The sequence below is a fragment of the Microtus oregoni genome, unplaced genomic scaffold, assembly GCF_018167655.1.
Source record: "Microtus oregoni isolate MIOR12 unplaced genomic scaffold, Mior012 000050F_ref0000143, whole genome shotgun sequence".
In the NCBI taxonomy this organism is placed as follows: domain Eukaryota; kingdom Metazoa; phylum Chordata; class Mammalia; order Rodentia; family Cricetidae; genus Microtus; species Microtus oregoni.
The window spans coordinates 13,476,268-13,495,557 of record NW_024543256.1 but is presented as its reverse complement, the minus strand read 5'-3'; the positions used below and the strand labels follow the sequence as shown (position 1 = coordinate 13,495,557).

Sequence of the window (19,290 nt, the reverse complement as noted above, 5' to 3'; positions counted from 1 at the left end):
GCTGGAGACCAAGTTTTTAACACATGCTCCCTTGGGAGACATTTAAGATCAAAAGTGTAACACTGACTAACTGTTACCAATGAGGAAAAATTCAATACAGCCTGAAATTGTGAACTCCATGGAAAGGATCAACGACATTTCAATTTATGTCTATGCATTACTTGATCAAACCTCTACTCCTGCCACATCCAACACACAGGAGGTTCAAACTTTTGCTGGTTTTGGGACCTCTTTTGCATGCTCTTCAGTAAGAGTTTGAAACAGGGAGATTTGATTACAAGTTGCATTATCATTATACTTTGGAAAAGTATTGTGTTGAGAGGCAAAGCCTTCATTTTGACTTGGACACAAGAACTCAAAGGTACAAAACTTATATGTTCAGAAACAACACATTAAATTGAAGTTGAAGCAAATTTTCCTGGCACATTAGAGGCTCTGAGAAATGTTACTGTGAGGTGCATTTCTGGTCTCCAAGCCTGGGCTATTAGGCGAAAGAAAAATTAAGCTTTCCTTTTAATGTATTAAAATGTGCACCTAATTCTCTATATTTATCCATCATAATTAACCTATAATGTAGACATAATTATTACTCTCCACTCTACATGGGTAGAAATCAAGTTTTAAAGAGATTAATTTGGCAAAGCTCGCAAAACTATTACAGGAGATAAATGAACTGGGAATCATATCAAAATCCATCTGATTCCTAAATCCCTTCCCTTTACTTCTGTGCCATGAATATTTCTGGGCCCTCCGGGGTGTAATCTCTTAATATTAAGGTTTTGTTCTTACTGTAAAAATGGAAACGCATAGGAGAAATGGAAGGCATGGCAGTTGTTCTCATATCTCACTTTGGTTTTGTTTGGTAAGTTTTTCATTTTCTTCCTATTCTTTTTGTCTAGCTTTGTTTTCTTATTGCACTGGAGATCAAACCCAGAGACTTGCATATGATAGGCAAATGTGCTACCAGTGAGTTGTCCCTAGATGTCATTGTTTTATGCTGAGACAGGATCTTGCCATGTAGCCCAGGCTGACATCAAACTCCTAAGTACTAGGACAAGAGAAATTTGACACAATGCCTGGACTCATTTCTTCATTATGAAATTTTCCTATAATTTCTTAGAAACTACCCAGAAAAAAATAACAGTATGAGTGTCGCTGCTCTTTTCTTATTTTTGGATGTAAAACAATAGCATATTTCAAAGTATGATACTGAACAACTAAAATAGCCAATGGAAAAGTACTATGTTTCAAACAAATAAAAAAAACTTAGCAAAAGTTCAAGAGAACTAACATTCTTCAATTTTTCACCATGTACTTTATTTATAGAATCAGGGAGAATAGGTATTACTACGTCCTTCATGAACAAGATAACTGAGGTTCAGATTGCCAAAATGCTCATATTACATATTTACTCATGGGTAAAGCAGTAATTCATGCCAAGCCATCAGACTCAAGGACACCTGTTCTTGCATTATAATATATTATCTTTCATTTTCAAATGGAACACATTCAACCTTTGTACCATAGATTGAAATACAAAATAGAGCAATCACATAGCTTTCCTTACTACCAAAGGCTATTTGTTGGCCTTTCCTTACATTATTCAAGGTTAAGTCAATTCCCATATCTTGTTAGCAAGTTTAACCAACAAGCATCAGCCAAATGGAAGAAATGAGTATGCAGTGCTTTGAGGGTTCTCTTGAAGTATTCCATCTAGGTGGAAAGCTTGTTAAGACTTGGGGAGAAATTGACACTCAAAAGTCTGAGGCAATAAACAACTCACAAGTCTCAGAAAATTCCTGAAACTTAACAAGATTCAAAAGCACTTCCCCCCACCCCTCAGAGTTTCTGAGAAAAGTTTAAGGAAGAAATAGAATATGAATATAATATATTGTACAAAAATAATGAAAAATGCACTGTGGGGAGGATCTGGGAGGAGACAAGGGAGGGGAAACCAATATTAAAACATACTACATGAAAACTGTAGTGGCATTTCATTTGTATTTTAATAAATGAAGCTTGCCTGAAGATCAGAAAAAAAAGAGCCAGGCACTGGCTCTTACCTCAATCTCAACCTAAAAATGGTGATCCTACCTCCAAGAAACCTCAGAAAGAGACTGTGACTGAGAACTGTATCCTCCCGTTTTATATTACTCTCTAGAGTTGGTACTAAAGGCATGTACCACCACATCCGGTTCCTATGGCAAACGAGTGTGGCTACTGGAATTAAAGGTGTGTGCCACCATTGCCTGGTCTGTAAAGCTGACCAGTGGGGCTATTTTACTCGCTGATCTTCAGGCAAGTTTTATTTATTAAAATACAAATGAAATGCCACCACAGAAAAATTTTAAATTTGAATCAAGCAAAGTTTTTAAAATGCAAATTAAAAAACCCCTCTGCAAGGTTATATAAGCACTAACTACTGTTAGAGAAGAGTCTCCTGATGGCTGGTCTGGCTGCACAGAGCTCTAAGGATGTAGCTGTCATGAGTTGTCACCTATTCTTTCTGTGATACAGCTGCTCTGAGCCACCCATCCTCCTATGAGCAATCCAATAAATTTACCAGTTCACTAGGCTAGACTCGGGTGGAAATGTTTCTTTAGTCAACACCTTCTCTTGGATGAGTAGATGCTTGCTCATGTCTTCCCAGGAAAAGGCCAACCACAGAGGATTAGAGCAAGGAGGTGACAGGGTTAATCTTTACATTGGCCAGTTCTGATATCTCTTGCCATCTTGTGAAAATGAAATGGAATTGGTGAAAAACAAGACTATGATGCAAACATTCTTTAGAAGAGTACTTTGGGAACATGGTTTGCTCCTGGTTTTGTTAATGAAAGTCTCACTGAAAACAATCCGATTTTCCAGTCCCTATCCAAATGACTATTTAAATCCTCTAAGAAGATAAAAGACGCATTTGGAATGGTGATGGCTACCTAAAGTACAAGTCAAACTGAAGATATTTTTTAAAAATTACTTAAGAACTGGGGCCAGAAAGATGGTTCAGCGGTTAAGAGCACTGGCTTGGCTGCTCTTCCAGAGGACTCTGGCAGTTCACAACCCTCTGTAACTTCAGTTCCAGGGGATCTAATGCCCCCTTCTGGCCTATAAAGGCACTACAGTCATATGGTGTACAAACATACATGTAGGCAAACACTCATACACATAAAATAAAATATCTTTAAACAATTAAGAATATTATGAGATTATTAGTATAAATAAATAATCTTCAGAGATAATCCAATATGAGTACAAAATTTCTTCCGAGTGAACCCCAGGGAAATGGTGCGGGAGAATCCTGATCCATGTGACAATGAAATGGAATGCAATAAAGTCCCAAGCAGCACACAGAGGAGTGTAATAAGCTGAAGAACTACGGCACGATCATTATAAGTAGCAACAGAAACACTAGTGGGTAACATTCTAAAGTTTATTTGTAAGGTCATTGCTTGGAACTAGACATAACACTTTTTATCCACAGTATGGTAGATAAAAAGAAATTGAATTTTCTAAAGAGCACACAGACTACTGTATGTTAAAATGCTTTGGGGACTAAAACCTAAGAAAATAAAAATTATTACTTAACCTCAAATTTGACAAAACTTTTTCAAAAAATCATATCATTATAACACCTAAGGAAAAATAAAGAAAAACATTTCCGATTTATCTTGAATACTGAAACATTAGAAAGTATTTACTCGGGAGGATTATATAGCTGATTAGAGTTTTTGCAGCGATTACAGGAGTGGGTGTAACTATACACTCAAGGTCATTATATATCAAGAGCACGGATTTTTCATAGAGTAATTAATTTCATTTCAAAAGAAGGGAAAGCACCTAGCAAGAAGAAGATAACAGAGATTAGAAACCGAGGAAAGAGAAAGGGCGAGGATAGGGGCAAGAGGGAAGGGGAAGCAAAAGAAAGGGAAATAGCCGTATGTGTAAAGTGAAAGAGTACCCAATATTGAATTTCCCAGACTAGTAAAGGGAGAGTATGGGGGATTAGAAAGTAGGGCTGCTTCTTAAGAGGAAAAGAAGTGGCACCACAGCAACCTATACATTCAAGGGTTTCATATGCAAACAACAAACTGGTGGAGTGTCACCTAGGAGAAAGTAATTTCAAGGGGAATTAAGACATTGCTCAGTTTTAATGAGCCAAAATATTCTATCCATCATTAATAAAGTATAAAACAACACTAAGGTTTCTCCACTGTTCTTACTCCAGTAGAAGTTCTTTCCCCTTCCTATAGTGACAAACACCGTCAGACAACCTAGCTTTGCTGGGTGGAAAGGATCAACATTGAATTCTTGGCACTAAGCACAGGTCTTAAAAGTATCGAATAAAATGGATGCTGGTGGATGCTAGTACGATTCAGCAAGCCTTTTCTGAAAAAGAAAGGAAAATACAAAGAAAGATGAGGTATGTGCATTTCCATGTGTATAATGGGAGGCTAAAATTTTTTAAATATAAAAGAAAAAGAGAAATATTACATAACAAAATAGGAAAACCCAAGAAGACCTTCAAGTTCTTTAGTGTTGGAGTCTCATTTTTACATATGAAAAAAATCAATTAGTGTTTAGAAGAAGGGATGCAACCTAATAATCACACAGCTGCACTCAAAAGACCAAAGCAATTCCTAAATTCTCAGTCTGTAAATTGTTCTATAATCACATGTTCTTATTATACTGCACTATTAATTCTTTCTTTAAGCCTTACCAAACTATTGGAATATTGAAGCTTTTTTAAAACAATTTTTCTGGTTATGAAAGTAAAATATATTCATACTAAGAAATGAGAGACTACAGAAAAACAAGGAAGAGGAAAATAACCTGTAATTTCACCAACCATGTTAATAATATGGTGTTATTTTCTTTTTAAATGCCAAAATAACGTTAATTGCAGGCAGCATTTATCTAAGTCACTTCGATGTTTTCTCTGAAATGGCAATGTGTAGAAAGATCATAAAGGCACAACAAATTTTAGTACCATCATCGTTCAGAAAAGGTCAAAATGAATAGAGTTAAGTCAAAGACATAGGTTGGTACCTAACTTGATTGTTCAAGTGTTAAAACCAAATAATTCACAATTAGATTCTGAACTCAATAACCTCCAATTACATCTAGTTTACTGTTGCTCAGCATGAACCACTAGACTTTGTTTAGCTAAAAAAAAAATCAATATTTTAGTTAGTCTATTGGCAAATGCAAGCAGAACACATACCATGATGCATAAGAAGGCCATATACAGCTGAAAAAAAAGGGAGGAGGAAAAGGAATAAGGACAAAAGACTCCTGTAGAGCTTCAAAGTTGGAATTGTAGAGCAGAGTGTAGCAAACGGGCACTATTTTAGGATCCTGGTCAAAAACCAGACAAATACATGCATTCGCATACATGTGTGCACACACGCACACCATGTGTTTGGTAATACAATAACACCCTATGCCGGCCAGTGGTGGTGCACACCTTTAATCTCAACACTCGAGAGGTAGAGGCAGGTGGATCTCTGAGTTCGGGGGAGCCTGGTCTACAGAATGAGTTCCAGGACAGCCAGGGCTACAAAGAGAAACTGTCTCAAAAGTAAGTAAATAAACAACACCCTCCAATATGTAGGAAAGGATAATCAGATTTTTTGGGTTTTTTTTTTACATTGGGATTGTCTTCTGGGATTTGATAGTACTTCATTTTATTGAGTTAGGGACAGGTTACATAAGTACTTTCATTTGTGAAAAATCCATTGAGCTATAAGCCAATGATTTATGTACCTTTTTAGTATGTTCGTTATACTTCACTATATATATATATATATATATATATATATAATATACACTTCATTATAATATATATATACTTCATTATATAAACACCATGTATATTATACTCCACTATATAGATACTATATGCACTGTATATGCTATATACACTATATATAGTGAAGTATATATAGTGTATATAGTGAAGTATAACATACTATACATATAGTGAAATACAATATATATATTGTATATGCTACATATACACTATGAAGTATATAGATATATAAATTTTCATATTCTTTTTGTCCAGTGCTGGGATTTCCAACCCAGTGCAATCTTCCCTGAAAATACATGGCACCCTATCAAATGAAGTTTGGAAAAACTCCAGTGATATTTTACAGTTGGGTGGACAGAATTTTTTTAAAAAGCTACTTCAATCCAGGAGGTACAACTTCATCAAGCAGTAGGGAGCTGGGAGAAAAATCTCAACTGTAAAAATGATTTCACTTATAGGGAGGAATACTGAGCGAATGATACCTAAAGCACAATTGCTGATCAAATCCTTCAAAAGTCGCTGCTGATATAGCTCATTGGATAGACTGCTTGCCTAGCATGCGCAAAACCTTGGGTTTCATCCTCGGCAGCACATAAACTAAGCTTGGTGGCACACACCTGTCACCCCAGCACACTGGGGGCTGAGGCTTGAGGATCAGTATGTCAAAGTCATCATGGGCTACATAGGATGTTGAAGGCTGGCCTGGAAGAAAAGCATTTCAACAGGACCAAGTCATAAGAGATTTATCACGCCGGGCGGTGGTGGCGCACACCTTTAATCCCAGCACTCGGGAGGCAGAGGCAGGCGGATCTCTGTGAGTTCGAGGCCAGCCTGGTCTAGAAGAGGTAGTTCCAAGGACAGGAACCAAAAGCTACGGAGAAACCCTGTCTCGAAAATTAAAAAAAAAAAAAGAGAGAGAGATTTATCACATGGGGTAGACCAGTTTATAACTCTTGAATACATCTCATGTAAACATTTATGGAGACCGTATTTTTGTTTCCAGCTATGTAATTCATACTGTTCTCCATCCAACTGTTGCACTTCCCTTCTGATAGCTAATGGAAGAGAGGTTCATTTCCAGCCCCTAGTCGATTGCCATGACCTTCAGCTAGAAGAGAACTCTCTTTTCAGTTTTACCCATGCAAGGAAAATTTGTAATTAAAAGCATTGAGATTTGATATAAGGCTGTAGTGCACATGGTACATATATAGAATTTTAAAAATAATATATACTTAGGAAAAGAAAATTATGGCGAGAACACTAAATATGACAAATGGTTTTTTCTACAAACTTGTATGCCTTTAAAATTTTTTTTTCTGAATGTTACTGCCATAACATTAATTATAAAAATTAACTACTATGATAAAAGTAAAATAAAAAGTTATACCCATACATGGAAAAAGACACAAGAAGCATTATTAATGGTGTTTACTTCCATGCTAGGGAACGTTGAGTAATTCTTTTTTACATTTTACCTATGCTTAGCTCCATAATCAGAAAATAACAAAGAAAATGTATGTATGTACTGTGTACACTATAGTCCTCTATTGCAACTCAATGCTTTCATCATTTTAGAAGCCAGAATGAAAGCCATAAACAGATGGGGAACATAGAGGTTCAATATGATAATATATAGGTGATAATACATACTTCCCAGAGATAGAGGGGATAAAGCCTTCTTTATGTGCACAGAAAACAACGCACTGATCTAGCTGTGATTCCTGCTTTAAAGGTAAGATCATTTTATGCTGGGAACGTCAAAGTGCAGCACGTACAACTGGAGACCCAAGTTGAAGGCCGGCATAAGGAGTTTTAAACATCCAGAAATAGTGGAAGAGCTCACATGTGTCATTATTTGTTTGTTACCCAGGTAATTCTGCTTTAAAAAAATCCATAGGATTTAGTCATTTTGTTGATCACTATAGAAATTAAGGCGCCTAGAGTTTGAAGTATTTCTCTGCTCTTAGTATATATTCTCCCTGCTGTGAAAGTCTAGACCCTTTAACAGGGTATGGTGTCTATGTTGTATGCAGACAAGAAGCACAGTGATGCTCAATAAAATGAAGCCCAGTTTCCAGTCCTCCGGTATTTTTCCAGCAGATCTGAGGGCCCTCTACCATTTGATTTCTTGGGTGTTTGAGGCATGTCAAAAAGCATTCTAGAGCACATTCAGAAGAAAGGTTCCCAGGAGGATTCTAATCTAAAGATTAAGAAAACATCAAAATGACACCATCTAGCCGGAAGGCCAAACAGGTAAACAAATAACAAGGGGTAAAAGGCATAAAGCATAAGGAGAGATGAGGTACTTACTATTCAAACAAAAGATAGTTGCTTGGTTTGTAGGTATGGGCTGTAGCAGGCAGAGGGGAAAAGATGCCACAATATAGAAACACCACAATCGAGCTTCAGATATCTGTGGAATTATTGTGTGTTAATTAAAAATGAAACTGGCTGGGTTTGGTGGCCCATGCCTGTAATCCCAGCACTCAAGAGGCAGAAGCACGGCAATCTCTGTGACTTTGAGGCCAGCCTCACCTGCCTATCTAATTTCAGGCTACTCGGGCCTATATAGTGAGACCCTGTCTCAAATAAGTAAGCAAGCAAAACCGTTTTTAAAGAAAAAAAAAGGATTTTACAAATAAAGCAAGCATTTGTGCAGGTGGGTTTCTGACCCGCAGAGTTGGAAAGAATAGCAGAAGTGCTCTTGACTCTGTTAAAGAGTTGGCTGCGGGGCCTGATGAGTGGAGTTGGATGCCCAGGCCCCAGGGCAAAGAACAGAATTGACTCCTGAAGGTTGTCCTCTGACTTTCACGTGTATTCTAAGGCATGCACACCACACACCCACAAAAACTTAAAAATCATTGAAAATGGCCATTTAAACAAATGATGCTAGGAAAGGAGAGAGTACTTTTTGACGTCAATGAGAGAAGAGGAATCTAAAGCTTTCAAAGTCCTCTGGGACCAGTTCATTCAGTTGTGGACGCTGGGCTGAGCAGCGAGTTGTAAAGTGTATAAGCAACGGCAGGTATGTGATCCAGGCCCTGGTGGCAACACGGAAGAAGTGTGTGCAGGAAGAAAATGACTGGAGGCAAGGACACCAATCAGGAAGCTGACTGCTGCTTCCGGAGAAGCCGTGGGAACTGAATGCAGGGTATTAATTATCTATCACAAGACAGAAGGGGATGGTGGGGCAGTATTTAAAGAGAGAGCATCAGCTTGCTGCCACAGCTGTTTATAAAAGAGGGGGGAGCTGCGAAGCGCACAGTGCAATGGAAAAGAGTAGTAGGTGAATGAGCTCATAAAACAGGGAAGCAAGAGACCGGAGAAGTTCGAGCCAAGAGCCCAGTGTCTAATATAGTACCGCAGAGACATGCAGACCACATCTGGAAATGGCAGTGTTATTGCACACTGGCAAATCACCACCACCCAATCCTTCAACCAGCTTATTCGACTGGGAAAGTTGCTATTCTAGAGGAAAAGAAAAAAGAAAGAGTCAAGCAGGAATTGGGACCGTAATAATTCAGTAACACACAGCATTTCAGGGCCAGATGTGGTGGCACACACCTTTAATCCCAGCATTAGGCAGGCAGAGGCAGGTGGATCTCTGGGAGTTTGAAGCAGGCCTGGTCTACTGAGTGAGACAGCTCAAACAAACAAACAGTATTTCAAAGTGCTTTTTAGATGGGGGGGGGGGAGAAAAGATTGGTAGCTTAACTGAGAAGAAGCTATTAAAGAAAAGAATGTCAAAGCTTGGAAGATCAAAAGTTTTTCCTTGTGAAAAAAAAATTGTGCCTGATCTACTCTATGCCTAGAGGGTTTAAGTTAAGATTTTGAGTTATGTGGACTTTGAAGTACTGAAGGCGGCTCATTTTCAAATTTCGCTTTCTAAACATAGGACTCAAGTTTTGTTTTATAAAATGCATTTAACTAGCCTACTGGGATGAAAAAAGACATGCCATTGGCACTATCTCATTCAATCCTAGCAACCTAAGGGGGTTTTTAAAAATGCTTTATCTCTATCATATAGAAGAGAGAATTAAGAATTAAAATAACTGCCCTAGAGATTAGAAATAGCAAGGGGCAGGCGCCCATCCTCTTAACTACTGCACTACGTTCTCATTCAACAAAGCATACAAGCAACCTTTCTATACCAAACTGTTTGATCAAAGAGCACCGAATCATTAACTTACACTGTTTAGTTCATTATTTTCTTTTTTAAATAAAGCCTTCAGGAACAACGCTTCTCCTGTCACCTCCTTGCATATGTTTTAAGTCCCTGTAAACGTGTCCCAGACTATGAAGGTTACGTGTAGCTCTGCACGGGCCCTTCAATAAATCCATGCCTGCCCATATTGACGCAAGGAAAATTGTACAAGCAAGTACACAGATCACTTCAACCCGTAGGCTGTGCTCAATTAGACAGCAGGCAAGGCTTAGGCCCATCTGCTTGATCTGTGAAAGAACAGTAAGCCGTGCCATAGAGAAAGCATGCTTCTCATTCTTCAGCGTGAAAAATCCATCTACATTTTAGATGGCTTCAGGGCTTACTCTACATTTTGGCTGCCTCTCATCTGATTTTCATATTTGAAGTGACTCTGAATAATTAAACTTTGCTATCAAATTCTCCTCAGAATTTTTATCTAGGTTTCTGGATCGATTTAATTGAAGTATATACGCAGGCATTCCGCAACAAGCTATCACTTCACATGTAGCCTTTGCAATGATGGTATCTGGATGAGCGGGGGGGTTTTCTCTATAGTTTGTAACCAAAATAGAATACAAACATAAATTGCACGGGTTGATAGCAGACCTATGGTGGGTTTGTTCATTTGTTTGTTTGTTTGTTTTTCGAGGCAAGTTTTCTGTACACAGCCCTGACTGGCCTTGAACTCAGAGATCAGAGATCCAAAGACCTCTGGGATGAAAGGCCTGTACCACCATGCCCAGCTAATAGTAGATCACCTTTTTATGAAATTTTGAAATCTATTTAAAAATAGCTTCATTTTCTTAATTGATTGCTCATATATTGTAAAATTTTTCTCAAAATGAATGAACGAAGGAATTCACAAATGAATGAGTGGAGTAAATAAATAAATAAATGGCACTGGCCTTTAATCCCAGCACTTGGGTGGCTGAAGCAGTAGGATCAGGAGTTTTCAACACCTGCCTGAGCTCATTGGGTTACAGGGTGTGTAGCAAGCCACTCTGGGCTTCTACAGTGAGATCTTGCCTCTAAAAAAACAAGAAAACAAAAACAAAAGCCCTGGTTTTAAAGCACTTATTTCATTCAGTTCCTTGAAGCAATGCATGTTTAACATTTTATGGTTATGACAGGGGAGAGCATAGAAATTCTGTACAAATTCAAAGGGCAAATAATTCCGGTGTGGCCCCCGGGAGAGTCTGTGAAGACAGAGTTTGTAAACAAAGGAGACAGCCATGGCTTTTCCACTTTTGGTGCCCCCTGTGCAATCCACAAGGACTTAAAACTCAGTCCTACCTATCCCCCACTAGGATACAAGCCGTTTTTTTAAGCCAGATGTTTAAAAGAAAGCCCTAGATTTGTTCTCAGGAGAGAGAAGGGCAAATAGCGTAGTACTCTCCGAATAGTCACGAGCAAATCTGAGCACAGTGGCTTCTCCCTGTGCTGCAAAGTAGTTTCTCTAGAAGTTTAAGAGAGAGATGTCATTTTATGCCTCAAAAGCTTTTTGGATAGTCAGGGTAGTTAGCATAACAGGGGTATCTGTTCTCCCATCGATCTGGGAAATAAAAACCTTCCAAAGTATCCGAATCTTACCTTACACTTGTAACTTTCATTATTCCTATTTGAGTTCCTGAAGCATAATAGACCTAATCAGATTTTTAGGCTATCAATGTCTTCACATTGGTAACTGAATAATCATACATTTGTGCATTCACTCTTTGCTTCCTCTTATCACTAATCTATTATACAACTAACATTTATGGCTCTTCCTCATCTGCTACCTGGCTTATCTATTATCCTTAGCAAGCATCTCCAGAAATATCACCTCCATTTTATAGATGGGGAAATCAAGACTCGGTAAGGTTAAATTATCTGTCCAAGGTCACAAAGCTTTTGTGTGTTAAATCCATAATTGGATTGCCAATCTTGATTACAATCTGTTTTTCCTCCTACACCATGGGGCCTGTCAATAAATAATAATGCCTATGTCGATAGTCTAGCACATAGTAGGAGCTCAATAAAAGGTAATTTGTCTCCTAAAACTCCCAGATAAATATCCTTAACAGGAGTTAAGTAGTTTAACAAGGAAGCCTTTAAAATAAAACATATTATTCAACTGGAAATCACTCATGCAAATGAATCTCATTTGGAGAAGACTAAGTCAAATCCTTGTAAAATCAGATAGCCAAATAAAGACTTTTAAATTTTCCTAAGCTTCATTATTCAACTTTAGTAGCCTTTAAAAGGCAATTGCATTCTAATCAATGTATCATCATCTAGAAAGGATGCAGTTTGCTCTCTTAATCAATATACTAAATCTAAGAACTGCAGCATTTCAGAGCTGATCCAGACCATAGTGTTCTCTCGTCTCCGCTGTATCTCGGCACACTCTGCCAGCTCGGGGCCCACCCCCTATACCTACACTACCATTCCAAGCATAACTTGCACAAGGTCACAAAGCTGAGCCAAGCAAAGGGGCTTAAAGGAACTCAGAATGCCTGAGTTCCGGTCCAGTGCTCTTTCCAATTCTACACCACCTCCACTCCACGCAAGTGCTCTCCAGCCAGGGCCAGTGGTACTATCATAAGCAAAACGCAAATTCTCATGCAGTTGAATAACTAAATTCCTTTCTTCAGGAACTCACAAAGAATTCTCCCTATCTGCTGACCTTTGGTAGCACTGTCCTAGATGCTTGAAGGTTCGATTTCATTTTACCCTAGAGGCAAACGTGGATGATTGGCTTCCTGTCATTGTGCCTGGTTTGACTGAGGGAACGGAGACTCGAGTTAAGATAAGTTGCCCAAGGTCACAGGACTAGTAAGAGCTGGAGCAGAAATTTGAGTCAAGGTCTGACTTTAGGCCCAGCTCTTAACAGCCAGGAAACACTCTTACTTGTCTTTTCTTTCTTTTTTTTCACCCTGGCTCTTTTTTTCTTTGTCCTTCGGGGCCCAGGGATCACAAATCACAAAAGGGGGTTTCTAGAAGGGGGTAAAATAGTCACCCCCGCCATGCCCACACATTTCAGAAGTACCTGGACTACTTTGACAAAGTCTGGGCCTTTATTTTTTCAGTAACACTAATCACCTGCTTTGGAACTCAAGAACCTAAATCAGATTTGTCAAAAGGCAAACAAAAGCACTGATAATAAGAAGTGCTCAGGATCCAAGACCGCTGGGCAGAGAACTCCAAAGCTAAAGTTTCCACAAAAATTGCAATGAGGTTAACCCAGTACTGTAACATAATCTCGTACTTGATACATAGGAAACGTGAAGAGAAACCCGAGACAGGAAAAAAAATCCGTTTTTATACTGCAAAGAGATTCCCAGGCGATGTTCTGTCCTCATAGTTTAAAAGCCAATGTCCACTCCTCCCACACCCTTAATCCTAGGCAAAGCACCCTCGTGAAACACCAGGAAAAGACGCAAAAGCCCCAGCTGTGCCAGCCTCAGTGTCGTCCCCTCCCCCCCTCCCGTTTGTCTTACCCTTTTCCACCAGAGGCAAATTAAATTCTAAAGGAATTTTTTGCACCCAACCCCCACACCTGGCGAATCTTGGGAGGACCCTGCTCTACTAAGTAGGGGCAAAAAAGGGCAGCCGCTTTCTTTCCCACAAGGGGATTAGGGGAGGCAAGGGGAGCAGTGAGGCAAACTGGGGAAACTGGTCAAAGGAAGAGGTTTGAAGAGGTGCAAATTAGTAGCTGCACTCACCAGGGTGAGACATGGGGATGACCTCATTGCGGGTCCCAGGGAAGTTAAAGATGACAGCTCCAGAAGCCCCTCTCTCCGAAGCCAGATGGATCTTGTCCGCGAAGGTGCAAGCTCCGCCGCGTTGGATGAGGGCCAACCAAGACACTTGCGCCATACTTCCCCAAACCGTGGGCACGGTGAAATTGGTGTGCGGGTTACAGGCATTGAGCGCCCCGGGCCCGTCGGGCGGTACCAGGACCCCGGAGACGGGCTCCAGCGGCGAGTCCTGGCCATACACGCCCTCCTCACTCAGCTCCCACACCGTGCGGTTCACTCCGGTGTGCGGAACCCGCCAGGACACGTTGAGGTACGCCATCCACACAGCTTCGGCACCCCGGGAACCGGGTGCGTGCGGACTCAGAGCCAGAAGGAAGCCCCAAGCCAGCAGCCTGGCAGCTCGGCAACCTCCGCTGAGGCTGTCGACCTGGGTCCCCATAGTGCGCGCTCAGCGGGAGACCCTGACCCAGGGCTAGGTGCGAGTCCGGTGGGGAGCCTGTGGCCAGCAGCCGGTCCGCGGCCAGGGAGGTCGCCTGCTGCCGGCGGGCACGCAGCAGTGGCGGCCGGGCTACTGCAGACGCAGCTCCCTGCCTCAAAGCGCTAGAGATGCTGGCTCACGACTGCCGAGCAAGCGTTGGGCTCTGGGACGCTAGCGCGAAGCTCCGCCCAGCCGGCTGGGGGTAGAGGTGGCTGGGAGAGCGAGGGAGAGAAAGAGCGAGAGGAAAGGACACTGCGGGATCCGCCTCTTAAAAGGGTCACAGGGTGGGAAAGCGTTATGCGAGAGACTCAGAGGTTGGGCAGTCAGGTGTGTCGGGTCGTCTTTGGAAAGAATGTGATGGCAAGAAGCTTGAGAATGCGCCAATTATGAGCTTTCAGTTCTGATTCGGAGAAGAGTCCCCTTTGAAAGGCAGGAATGCCTTGTTCCCTCTCAGTCGCCTGAAGGGGAGTTTGGGCTATTAGGTAGGAGAATGGGAAAGTACTTCTGAAAAGCTGCAGGTCCAAAGGGTGCGAGTTCTGAATAGTTGGATAGTGCTGGGCTTAGCTGTTTCTTGGTTTCTACAGGAAGGACAAGCAAAAGGAGTCCTCATTACTCCCTTTATTTAATTATTTTCTTAGTGGCCACAAATGGTACATTTCTCTTTACCTGATCTCAGCAAGCACTATTCTGGGTGAGAGTGCCTTTCCCACAATTACCCCAGGCTAACACACTGCACCAGATGCCACTAGCAAACAGTCTGGATAGTCAAAACAGAACCTCTGTCTTCACACAGCTCCAAGTCAAGCCCTTTTTTTCACCTTCCACAAAGCAGGTTTGACCTAACTGATACTCCAGCATAATTTGTGATCTTAACTGGATTACATTTCTTCTCTTGACAGCAAGCAGAATGAGGCTCACCCACCTGGACAATTCTCTGGATATGATTTATTCCTGTTTCAGCATACATTTCTATCAACACTATCAATGACTACACTTATGGGTGGATTCTCAAAAATTGTGCGTGGTAATAAGCTGAATTAATATACCTGGTGACAGGCAGTTCAGAATTAATGGTTTTGATATTATGATAGTGTCTCTCTATGTAGCCCTGATCAGCCTAGGACTAATTAGAGCAGGCCAGATTCAAAGCTGGGGCAGTCCTCTTGCCTAGTTGACATTACAGTAGACGTGTGCTACCAGGCCCATCTTCTTAATAACTTTGAACCTCTGGAATTTCCTTCTCTATGTCTCAATTTCTCCATAAGTTGTAATGGGAATAATAGTGATGGTCTCATGGAATTGTTCAAATGATTGAAAGTCTTCCTATAGATCAGTTAGGACCCTGCTTAGCAGAGCATGAAAAGTATGTTAAATATTATTACTGGACAAGTTTAGGGGCCCAAGATCTCTATAATATTGAGGTTGTTGCCTTGCAATAATAATCAGAGACAATAATGTTTACGAGTTCAGGCTTCTTCGTTCAGTCTAATTTCTAGCATATCACTCCTAAACCCTCTCTTCTCCAAATCTGCGGCCCAGCATTTTAAGTTATAGTATTTGCCAAGGTTAAGCATGGCTTTATTCTCTTCTTGATATCCTCAGGGCCTCAGAGAAACCTAGAGGAAAATTGGCACCTTCTATTGAACACCATCTCAAATGCAAGTGAGTATTCTGGGTAACATGAACCTTGAGTGTTAAAAGGAACCGTAGGAGCTGCTTGGAGTACGTATGGGAACCATAGAAAAATACTCCCCCAGATAGCAATGCTACTAATCTTTGAGATTTAAAATAGCCAAACAAAAAGCAGAATAGTATCATTTATATGAAACAGTATAATTCCAGAAATTATCTGAGTTTGTTAATAAAGAACACTCAAAATATAATTAAGCAATATTACTTGAATGAAAATCAACCTCATTGTTCTTTGAAGAGAATGTGTTCAAAAGAAAGGTGATATTTGTAAAGTATCTACAAAACTAAATATGGAGAGATGTTAATTCATATTTTCCATTTATTAGTATTTAAATATTTATCTCACATCTATTATGTGCTATGAATTCAATTTAAGTCTAATAAAATATTTTAAAAAGCTCATGAAATTAACTTTGAAGAGTAATAAGCAATCATTATATGCTCAGTAACATATGCCTATGGTACTGTCTCTATAATAAAGGTCTACACAGGCCAATAGTGGGTAATAGAGAAAAGCTCCCTAACCTAGACTAGGAAATCAGGGAAAGTATATAACTGTGCTGAGCTCAAGAGAATTAATGAGTCTTTCTAGGCAAAGACCAACACAAGAGAAGGCACATTGACCTGAAATAGAAGTGCTGGAAACCGGCACTTACAACAGGCCTTCTAAGTGCAAAATGGTTGAAACCTAGAGCGTTAAACAGAAGGTCATACGAGAGAAAATTAGAAGTCTGAGAATGAAATTCAGTGGTAGGAAACTTGACTAACATAAGGGATGTTCTGGGTCCATCCCCAACACTGAAAAAAGTAAGTAATAAAAAAAAGATAAAATTGAAGGCCAGACCTTCAGAGTATTTGGAGTAAAGCTAGGGAGTGTCTGGATTTGATCCAAAAAAGTAATATAATCAGGATTTAAACAGAGAGTAATATCAGATTTGCAATTTAGAGATCATTATGGCTTCTCTGTAGATAACAGTTTGAAAGGAACGAGAGTAGTATCAGGGAGCTGAGGTAGATTTTTGGCAGTACTCCAAGTGGGAAATGAAGGTAGCCTGGACAGTAGACAAGAGATGTGGGCAGAATGGGGATTCACTGTGAAGGCCAAATCCATGGCACTCATTTTGAGGGATGGAACAGAGGGGAGGAATAGTCTTCCTTTCCAAAGACTGGATGCATCCAGTCAGGCAGTACAGGAAGCCGCCTTAAACTGTGAACAGTTGATAAGAAAGAGAAGTTCCCTTTAGATGTGTTAATTTCAAACTGTGTGTAATATAACCAGGTAGAAGGGTGTACTAGGTCATTGGCTTTTCTTATTACTGAACACTTACTAAATGTAAGAAACTGAGAAGGCAGAGGCATAAAGGGAACATTCTTGCTCTAAATAGCGTCAGGGTTTATTTAGTAGGCGAGTCGGAGAGATAGGCAGATAATAATCATATGTAATAATGAACAGTATAATCTAGTAAAGCTTAGGTGTTCCTTAAACAAAGAGGGTGAAGATGACATTCAGGCACAAGTATCCGTATATGAGAATAGCAGAGAATAATCAGGGGACTAACATTCAGATATAAGCTACCAAAGGCTGATGGAGGAAGGTCACTGGCTAATAAAGGAACTGCCTTGGCCCGTTTTATTGGTTAGAGGATAGGTGGGAGGAGTAAACAGAACAAAATGCTGGGAGGAAGAGGAAGTGAGGTCAGAGTCTCGACATCTCTCCTCTTGGGAGCAGATGCCTGAGAGAGATGCCATGCCCCGCTCCCGGGATGAGCCATGCCCCGCTCCCGGGAAGACACACTTTACTACAAAAGGCGAGATAAGGAAAGTGAAATTAGTCAAGTGTGTGGGACATGAAAAGTTTGAAATGTGCAGAATCAGCTTGCATATCCCCTATGAACTCACACGAAGCAAATTTGACAAACTGTTGCTAAATTGTGGGCATATAGGTGTTAAATTATTTTTCTTGTCTGTGTATTTTTTATACTTTTTGTAATTAATGAGTTTAAATTGTAAATTTTAATTTTTTTAATGTGAATGTTTGTTTTGCCTGCATGTATGTATGTGTATCATAGCCTGGTGCTAATGAAGGTTAGAAAATGGTCTTAGATCCTTTGGAACTGGAGTTACAGGTAGTTGTGAGCTGCCACAAGGGTGCTGGGAATTGAACCCAGGTCCTCTGAAAGAGCAGCCAGTGCTCTTAACCATTGAACCCTGTAAGCCATCCCCTAAGTTGTGGATTTATATTGAAGCTAGTGGAACATAAGAATAATATAACAGATCTTAGTTTAAAAATTCACCCCGATTGTTATGAAGACAAGACTGGTAACAGACTAGTTAGGAGGCTACTGTCATCAGATTTCTTATGAAATGGAGACATCAGGCTACCACGGCTTGATGACGTGAACCATTAAGCATCCCCTTGCTCTGAGTCCATACTCACCAAGCAACCTTCTTATTATCATTTAGCTTCTCCTGTAAATGTGCCTACAGGGAGATAATGCACTCATCAGCAAACACTAGTATCAGGTCCATTTGGAAGTTACCCTTCTCATTATAAATTAATCAATTGGCATTCTGACTTGCATATTGGTCTCCTGTGAATTTGGTTAACTGTGAGTCAGTCCCCAGGAGCCCAGACTCTGGTTATACTACCAGTTAAATTTCAAAGCTTTCAAAGCTGAGAACCAGATTGCTGAACCTAATTGCGTCAAATGTCTTTCCATGATGAGTAACTTGCTGACTGTCCCTACCTTATCCCCATGTCTTCCTGTGGAATATTTTCACACTACAACAGTTGCCTACTACTAAGCGTTATGTCTGCTGCTGATGAGGAGCATTATCCATGTCAGGAGCCTGGCTAGAAATGCTAGCATCCATTTCTGCTTCAGTACTCGTGGCATCAGCTCTCACTCCTTCACGGAGCATCACCTGCTGAGGAAGGCTACCTGTTTTCTGTTAGAAAGTTCCCATTCCCATTAATGTAGCTCAATTCTCTACCTCCCCCTCCCCGACTCTTTTCTTAGGATTCGGAGTCCTCAGTGTCTCTATAGTATCCTTGGCCATATCCCTATTCATCTAGGGCCTTTGCTCTCCCAAATGGCCCTGGACCAGACCCCACCTGATTCCTGACAATTGAGTTGATTAATCCTAAAAATATTCTCTCAGGTTGCGACTTTCTTTAAGGCTAACAACACTTACTCGACTACTGTTCTTTGAATACTTACCAGGTGTTTTACATACTTATCTCCATCTATTATTATCTCAACCTTCTTTTTAATAGAGCAGGAAACAGGCTCAGAATTCGCAGCAGGCCTAAAGCAGTTAAACAGAAGCAGAATTCCAATGCCGTTCTGACTATAAGTATTAATAGATG

At 40.3% G+C, this 19,290-nt stretch overlaps 1 protein-coding gene across 3 annotated transcripts in view; it reads right to left on the bottom strand.

Annotated features, from left to right (window-relative positions):
* The window catches only part of LOC121437281 (E3 ubiquitin-protein ligase RNF128-like), a 105,851-nt gene that overhangs the window by 48,108 nt on the left and 38,453 nt on the right, over positions 1–19,290 (bottom strand). For 2 of the 3 annotated variants that reach the window (XM_041637145.1, XM_041637144.1), the window contains exon 1: positions 13,715–14,204. The exons of the other annotated variant lie outside the window; for it this stretch is intronic. In XM_041637145.1, coding sequence (XP_041493079.1) covers positions 13,715–14,189 — 475 coding nt within the window. In that variant the 5' untranslated portion in view covers positions 14,190–14,204. Of the gene's footprint in view, positions 1–13,714; positions 14,205–19,290 lie in introns of those variants that run through there. 3 annotated transcript variants of the gene reach the window in all.